This window comes from Mchenga conophoros, linkage group LG3 (genome assembly GCF_057382185.1).
Source record: "Mchenga conophoros isolate Kocher_MC1m ecotype Shallow Benthic linkage group LG3, M_conophoros_male_GT1.1, whole genome shotgun sequence".
In the NCBI taxonomy this organism is placed as follows: domain Eukaryota; kingdom Metazoa; phylum Chordata; class Actinopteri; order Cichliformes; family Cichlidae; genus Mchenga; species Mchenga conophoros.
The window spans coordinates 52,259,610-52,274,324 of NC_140528.1; the positions used below are offsets into that span (position 1 = coordinate 52,259,610).

General features: G+C 47.3%; 1 protein-coding gene and 1 pseudogene across 2 annotated transcripts; one reads left to right on the plus strand and one right to left on the minus strand.

Annotated features, from left to right (window-relative positions):
- Nucleotides 1–3,959: 3,959 nt before the first annotated feature.
- LOC146579400 (uncharacterized) lies at nt 3,960–5,635 on the plus strand (annotated as a pseudogene).
- A 5,610-nt stretch (nt 5,636–11,245) lies between these two features.
- On the minus strand, nt 11,246–13,388 carry LOC146579401 (tripartite motif-containing protein 16-like). Of its 2 annotated transcripts, XM_085269255.1 has the most exons (2): nt 13,075–13,388; nt 11,246–12,957 (listed from the first exon to the last, which is right to left on the minus strand). In XM_085269255.1, the coding sequence occupies exons 1-2, from the start codon at nt 13,386–13,388 to the stop codon at nt 11,715–11,717; spliced, it is 1,557 nt and encodes a 518-aa protein (XP_085125381.1). In that variant the 3' UTR covers nt 11,246–11,714. The 2 variants fall into 2 exon arrangements, with proteins under 2 accessions (XP_085125381.1, XP_085125380.1); XM_085269254.1 differs by having other exon boundaries at nt 11,246–13,388.
- Nucleotides 13,389–14,715: the final 1,327 nt, after the last annotated feature.

Below are 14,715 nucleotides of genomic sequence, written 5' to 3' on the forward strand. Positions count from 1 at the left end.
CCTCTTCATCAAGTTTGCGGACGACACAACGGTGGTGGGTCTCATTAGCAACAGGGATGAGACCGACTACAGAAGTGAGGTGAGACGCCTGGCCACGTGGTGTGCTGACAACAATCTCTCTCTGAATGTGGAGAAGACGAAGGAGATTGTTGTGGACTTCAGGAGAATGCACACCCAACATGCTCCTCTGACCATTGACGGAGCGTCTGTGGAGAGAGTGAGCAGCACCAAGTTCTTGGGTGTGCACATCACAGAGGATCTCTCCTGGACGTACAACACCACAGCACTGGCCAAGAAATCACAGCAGCGTCTCTTCTTTCTCCGCAAACTAAGAAGAGCAGGAGCTCCAGCCCCCATCATGTACACTTTCTACAGAGGCACCATCGAGAGCATCCTGTCGAGCTGCATCACTGTGTGGTTTGGAGCCTGCAATGCGTCCTGCCATAGAACCCTCCAACGCATAGTGAGAGCTGCAGAGAGGATCATTGGTGTCTCTCTCCCCTCCCTCCAGGACATTTACAGCACCCGTCTCACTAAAAAAGCCCTTTGCATAGCGGCTGATCCCACGCACCCAATGCAAAGCTTCTTCAAGCTGCTGCCGTCAGGGAGGAGACTGCGGAGTCTCCAGGCCAGGACCAGCAGGCTGAAGGACAGCTTCATCCATCAGGCTGTCAGGAAGCTAAACTCCCTCCCGATTCTGCCCCCCTCTCCCCTCTTCTCCACCACGGTCTCACTGAACTCTGTCACACACACACACTCACTCTCTGACGCACTCACTGGCCTGCTCCAGTCACTTTGTGGAGCATTGGACTGCTTAAGCATTGGACCTCATAAGACTTTGTTGTTACACTATCTCTTACCGTACACTACTAAATCCCCATTTGCACTATTTGCCTATTTTGCACCACTATGCCTTCTTACTTGAATATTGTATATTGTATATTGCATAGCTTTTTTTGTTATACGTAAAATTGTATTGTATTTATTTAAATTTTTACTTTTTAATTATTTTATTTGCATTTTTCTAATCACTAGGGTTTGAGAGTAACGCAATTTCTATTCTGTGTATGTCCTGTACATGTGGCAGAATTGACAAATAAAGTTGACTTGACTTGACCTAATGAACATTGGGCCACGTGATTTAGGTTCTCACTTGAAATAGTAAGTTATTAAATGTAGAATATAATCGACAGGGACATTTGATAGGATGTGGTACTGCAAAAGAACAAGAGCAAATTAGAGAAAGAAAAACCTATTGTGTTTAGTTTGGATAAATTCAAATTAAAATGTACCATTACACTCAGAGGATCAATATGAAATTCAATATATGCTAATTTTGTATGAAGCACATGACTGATAACTGTTCTGTCCTGAGTTTTTGTTTCTATAGCACCCACTTGACCACACCAACAGTTTCTCGCCACCAACAGGGGGTATTTGCAAAGAATAGGGAGGAATATCATCAAAACTGGGAAAGGTAAGCCCCGAAGGGGGTGATGACACCATAACTTTCACTTATGGTCAAATTCTTAAAATTTGACCCCGAACTTGAAAATTCTTCAAACATTTAGAGACAGAGTGGATAAACATAATGTCGCAAACCACATAAGGATGGAGCATTTGAATCAATAAGATGATGAAATAACACGCAGTAAAATGTGGATCATGTTGATTATGTTTATGCCAGTGTGCAGAGGAGTCAATTCCCTTCACAAAGTTTATAAATTCACTTGAACCAAAATTAGGAGCACCCGGTGCTGCAAGAGTTAATAGTCACAATACCCAAGGATAAGCACAAGAGCATGACTGATATGATGGGACTGGGATTTTGCTACACTTAATTATTGCAGACACAACTAAAACTATAACTGAAACTAATCAAAACTAAACTAAACTAGCAAACAATTGGTAAAAACTGATCAAAACTGATATAAAATTGAAAATCTGAAATCGAAGCTAAATAAAAATAAAAACTAATGAAAATTGCAAAACTATTACAACCCTGGTCCAGACTAAGATGGCGTTGGACATCTTCAGGGCAGAAAAGGGTTGCTGTGACCAAGGTGTGGTTTGGCTTGTTGTATGTACATTTCAAAATGTTACAGCTCTGGATGGACCAGTTACCAGGGCATGGAAGGATGATAGACTTTATTACATGAGGAGAAGGGAAATTTCCGGGATTGAGGATCCTCTGGGATGACAAGGCTGGAGCAACGGTACTCGAGAGAAGAATTTCTGATACTTTCTGAGATATGATGTCACTAACCTTCTCTTTTAATTGTCTAGCTCCAATGAATTGACACATGGGAGTGTGTCAAAAAGGGGGGAGTTGAGTCCGAACATCAAACAATGGTTTTATGAACATCTTATGACGTTATTTCTGTGTTTAATAATTTAGCTATGGTAAAACTTAAGCTTATAATGTGTTAGACTTAGAAAGGGTTCACTAATTTTTGATTTCTTTTACACACACATAGATTATGATTAGAATAAGTCCCTGGGTCAAAGAGTCCTGAACATAATATTTTAAACCAAATTTGAATCATTAGAAGAACAATGGATAACAATATTAGATTATCAAGGCTAGGGAGAGAGGTGTTTTGGTTTTCTGTCTCTTGCAGAGAAAGGAACAGACACCAGACGGGGACACGGAGATGTGAGGGCCCTTCACAGCAGAGACAGATGTAGGGACTGCCGAGACAGCAACTGAGGTCAAGTGTCATGGCGTTTGGGCTCCTGGAGAAGATGGATCCCACAAACACAGCAATAACCATGAAGGGGTTGGCGAAAACCAGGAACACCAGACCAACGAGGTTCAAGAGGCTCTTGGCAAAAAGGGGGACACAGAGGTGACCCCAAAACACACAGATCTTTGTTTGAAATCGGGGCAGAATAATCCCCAGAACTGTGCAATGACTAAAGGGTGGTCTAACCCCGGAGGTCGAAGAAAGAAGCTGAGAATTACCCAACTGGAAGACACTGGTAGCTGCAGCAATAAAAATAAAGGTTAAAAGCTCCTTAGACAGAGGTTCTAGTCTAAGTACATTTGAAAGGTATAAGGGGGCATTAAAAAGGGGTTGGAAAACTGGAGCACCAAAATAAAGCTGTGGGAGAATTGGGGAGTGATGGGAGAGTCATCTGTAACTGCTGTTATGGTTGTAAATCTAACTTTGCTTGCATCTGAACTGCGTGAACACAGAGGTCATCCCACATATGGTCCACCCGTTAAAGGGGGCCAGAGGGCCTCAGGACCAAGAAGAACTGGACCTTGCAATGCTGGAGTGTATGTTGTAAGTGATCTCTTTGAAGAAAAGAGATCAAAGGTGTCAGGGTCCTGGGACTGGGCGACCCAGGATCCCTGAGCAGTCATGTATTATATTATTATTATTATTATTATTATATGTATTTTGGTATTGCTGCTGCTCTCCTCCATGATTGTAGATGTGAGTGTGTGTGTTTATGTCTGCGGGGATGCTTGGAGGATGGAGCTCAGCCACCTGCAGGCCTGAGGGGTGTGGCCCTGCGGAAGGACTGGCCACACCCGAAGCCACACACCTGCCGCTGATCAGGGCTCGTCGGGGGAGCTACTTAGGAGAGTCTTGGAGCTCCCACCGACGCGGGATCATTCCATGAGACTCCACGTTAGTCTTCTGCTTAGCTAAAGTCTGAGTGTATGCCTACTGGAATTAAGTGTCTTGACGGCTGCCTCTGTCATTTTCCCCTCAGGAGGAGCGTGGAACATCGGAGGGCAGCAGGCACGGGTGTGTGTGGACACACGGCAGTGGAGAACACGGAGCACGGACTTTTTGGGAAGACACGACACGGGAGTCACGGGAGAGCACGGGGATTTACTGTTATTGTTTCCATCACTGTAAATAAACGCACTGTTTATACACAGAGTACTGCGCCTGGGTCCTCCTTCCCCACACATCCCCACGGTCTGCCAGCCAGACCGTGACAGAATGATCCCGCCACGCATGGACCCAGCGGTCTCTGAGGGGAGGCTCAGGAGGGAGGTTATGGATAGGGTTTACAGACTCTGTGAGTCGTGGTGGGAGAAGCCCACGGAGGGGTTGCGTCGCGCCGTGGAGAGGCGGCTGCAGGAGATGCTGTTGAAATTCCCCTGGCTGGTGGACTCCCTTAATTCTGTAGTCCTGGACTTCCTGCTTTCCACCCTCCACTCTCCTCCTCAGGCTGCTCACCGGCCCGGTCAGCTGGTGGATTCACAGCCTGAGACGCCGGCCCCGACATCTACATGGAAACAACGTTCGCGCCGCCGGCGTTCCTCACCGCAGCCTAAGCCACAGACATCTCAAGAGCCGGCTGTGGTGAGTAGTACGGACAGTTTTTCATTTTCCTCATCATCTCTGTTTGTGTCTGCAGTGGACGAGCTGACGGTGCAGGTACCATCACCTTGGTCGGAGGTCGCTACACCACCCACTGCTTCACCATCTGCAGCTGTAACACCGTCGTCATCTCATCCGCATGCAGTCACCCCTCAGCCGTCTTCTCCACCAGCAGCGGCCTCCATTCCACTACCCACTCCAGCAGCCTTGTCCGGAGAGAGCGACCTCACCCGCGTCCAACGCCTGATGGACTGGGTAGCTCACACCACCAACACACGGGCAAGAGTGGTGGGGTTAAACGCCATCGAGGCAATCCTGGAGGGAAACCCCTACCTCGGCCAGCTCAAGGGAGTTTCCGCCTGCCTTTGCACCCTGCATAAAGCCCGCGGGGTAGTGCAAGCTCGGGAAACCTCAGACTTCGTCCAGCTGCCGCAGGAGCTCGGCGAGCCGGAGGAGCTCGGCGAGCCGGAGGAGCTCAGCATGCCCGAGCAGGTGCTCAGCGAGCCGGAGGAGCCCGCACCGCCAGCTGAGGAGCTCGGCGAGCTGGAGGAGCCCGCACCGCTAGCTGAGGTGCTCAGCGAGCCGGAGGAGCTCGGCATGCCCGAGCAGGAGCTCAGCGAGCCGGAGGAGCCCGCACCGCCAGCTGTGGAGCCCAGCATGCCCGAGCAGGAGCTCGGCGAGCCGGAGGCGCCCGCACTGCCAGCTGAGGAGCTCAGCGAGCCAGAGGAGCTCAGCATGCCCGAGCAGGAGCTCGGCGAGCCGGAGGAGCCCGCACCGCTAGCTGAGGAGCTCGGCGAGCCGGAGGAGCCCGCACCGCTAGCTGAGGAGCTCAGCGAGCCGGAGGAGCTCAGCATGCCCGAGCAGCTCAGCATGCCCGAGCAGGAGCTCAGCGAGCCGGAGGGGCCCGCTCTGCCAGCTGAGGAGCTCAGCGAGCCGGAGGAGGAGTTCTCGCTACGTGCAGAGGAGGAGCTCTCGCTGCCGGCCGAGGAGGGTCCCGCTCGGCCGGAGGTCAGCGGACCGGAGGGACCTCCACGTCTAGCGCGGCCTCCTCGCCGTCCACGTCCGGTGCGTCCACGTCGGCGATCGGCGCGTCATGGACCTGGTGCCACGCCTCGCTGTTGCTCACCGGAGCAGCGACGTTGCCATCGGACCCGTGGCAGGCCACCAGAACCGTTCCGCCGCCACCGGACCCGTGGCAGGCCGCCAGAACCGTTCCGCCGCCACCAGACCCGTGGCAGGCCGCCGGAGGAGCAGCGCCGCCGCCACCGGACCCGTGGCAGGCCCCCTGAACTGTTTTGCTGCTGCTGCCGGACCAGGGGCCGTCCGCCGGAGCTGTTACGTCGCCGCCGTTGGGCTCGAGGTAGGCCCCCTGAACTCTCTTGTTGTGTTGATGGGCCACCTGTGACTGTTTGTGGCGTCTTTTCGTTTTCTTTTTGCACCGCTGCGGGATGCGCGGTTTGACTCTGAGACTGTGGACTGGGTCGGTTTGTTGTTTTGTTGTTTTTGCTTGTTTTGGTTCTGGCCCTCCGTCCTGGTTCCCCCCGCTGCCCGCCCTGGGTTGGTTGTGCTGTTTTTTGTTTTTGTTTTGGGGTCGTCGGGAGCCGACCCTTAGAGGGGGGGTACTGTCAGGGTCCTGGGACTGGGCGACCCAGGATCCCTGAGCAGTCATGTATTATTATTATTATTATTATTATTATTATTATATGTATTTTGGTATTGCTGCTGCTCTCCTCCATGATTGTAGATGTGAGTGTGTGTGTTTATGTCTGCGGGGATGCTTGGAGGATGGAGCTCAGCCACCTGCAGGCCTGAGGGGTGTGGCCCTGCGGAAGGACTGGCCACACCCGAAGCCACACACCTGCCGCTGATCAGGGCTCGTCGGGGGAGCTACTTAGGAGAGTCTTGGAGCTCCCACCGACGCGGGATCATTCCATGAGACTCCACGTTAGTCTTCTGCTTAGCTAAAGTCTGAGTGTATGCCTACTGGAATTAAGTGTCTTGACAGCTGCCTCTGTCATTTTCCCCTCAGGAGGAGCGTGGAACATCGGAGGGCAGCAGGCACGGGTGTGTGTGGACACACGGCAGTGGAGAACACGGAGCACGGACTTTTTGGGAAGACACGACACGGGAGTCACGGGAGAGCACGGGGATTTACTGTTATTGTTTCCATCACTGTAAATAAACGCACTGTTTATACACAGAGTACCGCGCCTGGGTCCTCCTTCCCCACACATCCCCATGGTCTGCCAGCTAGACCGTGACAAAAGGGGGAATTGCGATATTATTCTGTTATTATATGTTACCTTATATATGTAATCAAAGTAGTTGAAGGATGATACTGCTGTAGATCATATTATACCCTTTAATATAGAGTGTGTGATCTGTATGTAGTTTAGTTCTCATTATACTTTTGAGTTGAAAGAACATATTCACTGATTAGTTTATTAGATAAGTGTGCATCACTCTGTATCCTTGATCTGCTGTGAATGTATTACATGCTTAATTGTTGAATCATGAAGAGAAGGTTGTAAGCAGGAGACTCTGTGTCGAAGACAGGGGAGATAGACAGACCACATTCCACACCCCCACCTTACAGAAAGCAGAGGAACAACTGCCGAGGTCATAACTTAGGCGCCGTAAGAGAGAAAGAATGTTAATGTTTGGTCTTTTACGACTAGGTGGGGGCCACTAGAGACTATAAAAAGCTGAGCAACCCGTCACCATTTTGAGACTTGCTGTGACCCTCTTCAGGCATGTCTCCCCATCATGATGGTCCTTATGCTCTTAAGTGTTGAATTGTATGGAAATAAATGATTGTTGATTGAGCATAAATACACCGAGTATTGTCCTTCCTTCAGCCCAAAGATTCAAAGAATTGGGAGATTTCAACACTCTGTAAGCTAGAAGTGCAAGATATGGGTCTTTTGCCTTCTTTAGCAGGTTTTTCACAGTTTGGACATGACGCTCAGCCTCGCCATTGCTCTGTGCAAATCTAGGACTGCTTGTTACATGTCTGAACCCATACGTTGCTGCAAAGTCTTTGAACTGTTGTCCTGAAAACTGAGGTCCGTTGTCTGTGTAGAAAAGCTCTGGAATTCCATGTCTGGAAAAGACAGATTTTAGGTGTACTATAACATCTTCCGATCTGGTGGGGGTAAGTTATGCTACTTCCACAAATTTCGAGTAGTAGTCCACCAAAAGCACATAGTTGCTGTCATTGAGTGTAAAAAGGTCTGCACCAACTTTTTGCCATGGCCTCTCCGGGAGTTGGCTTGGCATTAAAGGTTGTACTGGGTTAGTACGCTCTTTGATGCAAATGGTGCAGTTTTTCACAAGTTCGTTTATTTGCCCACTCAGACCAGGCCACCACACTGCCTCTCTGGCTCTCTCTCTGCATCTAGACATTCCCTGGTGCCCCTCATGTAGGGCACTTAGGACAGAGTGGCACATAGCAGTGGGGATTACTAGTCTGGTGCCTTTCAGTAGCAGATTGTCATGTACAGTTAAGGTCTCTCTGTGTGGCCAATATGCTTTGATTGGGCCTACGAGATGGCTGTATTCTGGCCAGCTGCTCTGACAAAAAGTCATGACCTCTGAACATATGCTGTCGGTTTTTAGCTGTTCTTTTACCTGTGTGATGTATGTCGAGGTAGCAGGCATGCATTTGACAATTTCATCCACATAAATATTTGTGTCTTCCAGAAATTCAGCTGTAGCTTTTGAATCAGGGTCTTGGTTAACAGGTGCACGTGACAACGCATCTGCCGTATGGAGTGCTTTACCAGGAGTGTGTGAGATGGTGTAGCTGTACCTCATAAGCCTTAGGCGGAATCGTTGGATCCTGGGTGGAAGCTCGGTTAGGGCTTGCTGGCCTAACAGGCTGATGAGTGGCTTGTGGTCAGTCTCTATAGAGTGTCTCCCGATGAGGAAATCTTTGAATCTTTCACAACCCCATGTTAGTCCAAGCGCCTCCTTCTCCACCTGTGCATACCTCTGTTCTGTTTCCGTTAAAGAACGAGACGCATATGCAACAGGTCTCCATTGCTCTCCCTCTTTTTGAAATAGGACTGCTCCCAGTCCATAGGAGGAAGCATCTGCAGACAGTTTTAACTCTTTGTTTGGGTCATAGAGTGCAAGAATGGGAGTTGACGTCAGATCGCCTTTCAGCTGCCTGAATGCTTTTTGCTTCCAAACCCACTGATTTTTCTTCGAGAGCAGGTCTCTTAGGGGCTTATCTTTTTCAGCAAGTCCTGGGATAAATTTGCCTAATTGGTTTACCATCCCAAGAAAGCTGCGCATTTCACTGACGTTTGATGGCTCTTTCATTTCTGGGATTGCTCTAATTTTGTCTGGGTCTGGCTGTACTCCTTCCGCAGACAAGATGTGTCCAAGAAACTTCACTTCCTGTTTGCTCAGGTCACATTTCTCCAGGTTTAGTGTGACACCGGCCTCTTGTAGTTTATTGAGCACTGTGTGCAGTCTGGTGTTGTGCTCCTGCTGATCCTGTCCCCAAATGAGAATATCATCCATGTGACAGACCACGCCTGGCAGCCCATTAAGGATTACTGACATTGTTCCCATTAAGGATTGCTGAAAATGTTCTGGGGCAGACGCTATTCCAAAAGGAAGTCTGTTGAAGTAGAAGCGCCCAAAGGGTGTAATGAATGTCGTGTAGTGTGCTGACTCTGGTGACAATGGGACCTGCCAGAAGCCTCTGTTTGCATCCAACTTGCTGAAGACTTTAGCTCCCGCCAGAGAACCTAGAGTCTGTTCAACCGAAGGCAGGATGTACTTTTCTCTGCACACTGCTTCATTGAGGTGAGTGAGGTCAACACAAATACGCACAGAGTCGTTTTTTGTTGGCACTGGGACCATACCTGCACACCATTCTGTTGGTTCTTCAACTCTGCTGATTACTCCCATGGACTCCATTCTTTCCAGTTCCCGTTTCACCTTTCCTAACAAAGGGATGGGGACCCGTCTTGGTGTGGCGAGGGAAAAAGGCACAGCCTCAGGCTTCAACTTAATTGAATAAGGTTGTTGCATTAAGCCTAAACCCTGACACAGTTTCGGGTATTTTCCGTGCAGCACATTCATGTCGATGCTGTCGGCTCTACACACTAGGTTCAGCTTGATGCTTGCCGGCCTGCTTAACAGTGCTACGTGCAAATCTTTGATAATGTACACATTTTCCTGTATTCCCTGTTCACCTTTGCAAAGTGTTTCTCTGCTCATACCCAACACGTCAAGTGGGGAACCACTCGGACCAAACAACGGTCTATCTGGTTTGCATAACCCTGTCTCGTTCTGGTTTATGCTGTAAAACGTCTGGGCAGGGATAACAGATACGTCAGCTCCTGTGTCTATCTTAAATCTGACCTTGTGGTTTCTGATAGTGAGATCTGCATACCAAGGATCTGAGCCTACGTCTACAGAACCAAGAAACACGGGTGTAACATCGCTTTCTTCGGCTTCTATCACATGCACAGACTTAACAGATTTACACACTTTACTGAAATGACCTCTTTTACCACATGAGTGACAAGATACATCTTTCGCTCGGCATTGATCTTTACCATGTGCAGGGGTTTTCCCACACCTGTAGCATGATCTCCCATTAGATGTTTTGTCCTTTGATGTGTATTTGCGATCTCCACGGGGTTTGAACGTTGAATGCCTTTGTTCCTTGTGCTTAGCTGACACAGCATCTATTTCCATTTTATTTTCCCCTCTGATGTCCGAATGCTGCTTCTTGATGGCTTCTGACTGCCTGGCTTGGTTAACCGCTTTCTCTAACGTCAAATCTTTGTCCATTTGAAGTCTCTCCGCTAGGCTGATGTCCTTCAGACCCACGACGAGGCGATCTTTTATTAACTCGTGCAGCGCACCATAACTGCAGTTTTCAGCTAAAGCGTAAAGTGCAGTGACAAACGAGTCTACAGTCTCATTAGCTTGCTGTGTTCTCTGATTAAAGCGGGCTCTCTCATAGATAATGTTTTTCCTGGGAACAAAGTACATCTCCAAAGTGTCTCTTACTGCTTGATACTGCTGTCTCTGTATGTCAGATAACGCTTGTCCTCGGAGGATATCATCTGCTTCATCCCCCATGCAGTAGATGAGAGTGTTCACCTGGTTAGCCTCGGAGCTAAGGTGTAGGTTGCTTGCGAGTCGAAACCTTTCAAACCTCCGTATCCATTTTTCCCAATGCTGTGGCTTCGAGAAATCGAACAGCTCGGGGGGCTGGATGGTGAAAGTGGCATTCGGGGGTAGGTTAGCGTTAGCATTGTAGCCGCCGTTAGCTCGCTGGTGGGGCGGTGGCGTGCGAGGCCGCGTAACTGTTGCGCTAGCTCCCGCTTCTTCGTCCGACATCTTTCGTCTCGAGAAAACTCTTTACCACTCCCAAAGTCGCTTGCTGTCCTCCCCGATGATAAGGCACTTACAACGATCCCACTTCTGACACCATGTCGTGGTTTTTGGTAGGGAAAGAGACGACACCTTGTAGAGCAAACAACTTCAACCTTTATTTTCTCACTTCCGGTACCCAACACACTTCCACCATAAAACCGGATATACTTAAACAGATAACACCACAGTGGCGTACTGGGTGAAGGTGGGGAGAGAGGAGGACAGGGAGTGAATGGGAGTGCGAATGGTTGTCTATGTGTTAGCCCTGCGACAGACTGTCCAAGGTGTACCCTGCCTCTCTCCCCAAGACAGCTGGAATAGGCTGCAGTGACTCTGAAAAGGATGAGCAGAAGTGAGTGAATGGATTTAAATAATAATAATAATATAAATGATCGAGTGTGATCAAACTTTTCATATGAAAAATGACATTGAGTGTGGTCACTCTAGATACAATAATATAATATCAAAAACCTCAAGGATTCAAAGTTTTATTAAATTGTAAAAGTTCAAAACTCAAAGACATTAAGTTTACAGTCATATATGATCAGGTTTCACATTTCAGAAATTGGAACCAACTTTAAATGTGATTAAAATAATTATAAAACAATAAATTCTCTAATCATTGACTAACTGATGAATCACTGCAGCTCCAATATATTTTTGCATTTGACAACCCACTACAGCAACTACAGAATAAAACCACTAACCAGACTGATGACAGATTTCAAACATGCTGAATATGAAGAGTAGTATCATTTAAACTCACATGATTATCAGCTATAAGAACAAATTCAGATTTATATTGATGTAAGGTATATAAATGTAAGTACAGTTTGAATCAGTGCAATATTATTTTCACACATCAATGGACCACTGAACTTCTCAGCTTCTAAAATTTAAAGCCTCATTTAGAAACTACACAAGTACATATAATGGTCAGGGATCAACATGAACCTGTCTTCTCTATTTGACTTTAATCAACTCTGCAGTGGCTCCATCTTTCCAAGTCCAAAGTCCAGCATAGAGCGGCTGAGTGAATGTGGCCTGGACTCTGTGGAGGAGAGTCATGGTTTCAGAGACTCTGTAGAAAGACAGAATACCTGCTTTGTGATCCAGGTACACTCCTACTCTGGAGGACCGAGGACCTGAGAGGACAGTTTGGACATCGTTGTGCACAAATATATATCTGTTTGTGTCACAATACAATGTCCAAGATCTGTCATTGTTTCCAAATAAACATTCATTGCCCAACCCTGTTCTGCTGATATTCTTGTATGCGACTGCTACACGAACTGCTCCACCTCTCCACTCCACCTCCCAGTAACAACACCCAGTCAGACTCTCTCTACTCAGGACCTGATAACATTCAGTGAATCTCTCTGGATGATGATAATAAGACTGTTTGAACATCATAAATGTTACTTTTCTGTTCCCATCAGATAATAACAGATGTGTGTTTGCTGTGTTTGGATCCAGTGTGATTTCACATGAACATTTTAAGAATTCAGCTCTGGTCTTTGGCTCTGTTGGTGACAGTAAAACATCCACTTCAGTGACTGTCAGTGAGATGTTTGTCCATTCCTCTCTCAGAATGACCTGTAGTTTATCTCTGGTCTTTGACACAGCTGCTGTCACATCCTCAAAGTACCTCAGAGGACGGAATTTGATGCTGGATGAGTGTGTAGACTCACTGAGTGCTGACAGTGAGGGGTAGTTGTGTAGAAACTGGTTGTGATCCTCTGTGTGTGAGAGGTGCTCCAGCTCGCCGTCTTTCCTCTTCAGCTCAGCGATCTCCTGCTCCAGCTTCTCCTGAAGCTCTTTGACTCGACTCACTTCAGTTTCCTGCTGGGATCTGACCTGCTGCTTCACATCAGAGCTTCTTTTCTGGATGAGACGGATCAGCTCAGTGAACATCTTCTCACTGTCCTCCACTGCTTTATCAGCAGAGCCATTGATGGCCTCCACCTCCTGTTGAAGCAGCTTCACATCTTTCTCTCGCTCCTGGATTCTCTGCTGGATGTTTAGTCGTCTCACCTCGAGCTCCTTCTGCTTCTCAGTCCTTTCTGCTGCAGCTGGGACTGTTTCATGGCCTTTATGTTCATCCATCAAGCAGAGATAACAGATACTCTGCTGATCAGTACGACAGAAAATCTTCATCACCTCATCATGATGAGAGCAGATGTTCTCCTGGAGCTTCTTGGAGGGGGCCACCAGCTTGTGTTTCTTAAACTGAACTACATCATAGTGAGGTTGGAGGTGTTTCTCACAGTAAGAGGCCGGACAGACCAAACAGGACTTGATAGCTTTCAGCTTCCTCCCAGTGCAGAAATCACAGGCCACATCTTCAGGTCCAGCATAGCAGTGATCAGCTGGAGCAGCTTGGAGTCCAGTCTTCTTCAGCTGCTCCACTAAAGCTGCTAACATGGTGTTTTTCTCCAGGACAGGCCTCGGTATGAAAGTCTTCCTGCACTGAGGGCAGCTGTGGATTCCCTTCCTGTCCTCTTCATCAAAGTGGGTTTTAATACAGTTCATGCAGTAGCTGTGACCACAGGTTGTAGTCACCGGATCCTTCAGTAGATCCAAACAGATGGAACAAGAGAAGGTTTCTCGGTCCAGCTGAACTCCTTTCTGTGCCATTTCTCCTCTCAGTGTCAGTGACTGTGTGAGTTTCTCTTCCTTATAACTGAAACTAGTCTACGCTGTGACCTCAACATCATGTGTTTCTGCAGTGAATGGACCCTGTCAGCTCTTACACATCACCACATGTTGGTTACACCCAAGTTCAGAATTGAAGGGGAGGGAACGAGGAAACACGTGGACAGAGAGGAGGTGCTGTGTTTAAGAGCAGGAAGAAGAGGGAGGGTTATCAGGCTGTGCTTCACTCCAGGAAGAGGAGCAGTTAGAGAGCGATACTGTGTGTTTAACCCTTTTTATTTACTGCTCACATCAACTTTTAAGCTTCTTAGCACTTTCTTCTATATAAATATACTTCACTTTAGAAATGTCAGAGTTCTCACTGAAATTATCAAACAGTCCTTCAGTTTTTTTTTCAATGCAGGAGGATAATGATCCTAAACATACAGATAAGGCAGCCACTGACATGATGCTTATGTTGCATTTAAGTTTATGCTCATTTCAATTGTTTCTCTCCATTAGACACTATCAACGGTGAGAGGGTGCAGCAGGTATAGTAGTTGGTGTATGAGGCAGTAAACATATTAAAGAGTTTTCAAACACATTCAGCTCCACAAAATGTCATTGTTTCCAAACGCAGAGGCAGAAGCTGGACCAGGCGAGGGTGAAGGCTCGGAGGCTGGACCAGACGGGACTGAAGACAGTGAGGCTGGACCAAATCAAATCAAATCAAATCAAATCAAATCAAATCAAATCAAATCAAATCAAATCAAATCAAATCAAATCACTTTTATTGTCACATCACATGTGCAGGTACATTGGTACAGCACATGCGAGTGAAATTCTTGTGTGCGAGCTTCACAAGCAACAGAGTTGTGCAAAATACAATAACATAAACAGGCAAAATATATGAATGGCTAAATCTGAAACCAATAAATATATGTACAGTATATAATAGTATATGCAAAAAAAAAAAAATTCTGGATGTGTATACTAAATGTTTTTCTACGTGTGTGTGTGTATACACATATTTTACAAATTAAATAGAGTAAACAATAAAATATAATATATAAAAATATACAGAGTTGAATATGTGCAAAACAGTGGCATTACTGTACAGTATGGAGTGCATAATGTTAAAGTTCCAGTAGTGAAGGTGAGGTGTCTATGACGTGTTCAGCAGTCTGATGGCCTGGTGGAAGAAGCTGTCTCTCAGTCTGCTGGTACGGGACCGGATGCTGCAGAACCTCCTTCCTGATGGAAGTAGTCTGAACAGTTTATGGCTGGGGTGACTGGAGTCCTTGATGATCCTCCCCGCTTTCCTCAGGCA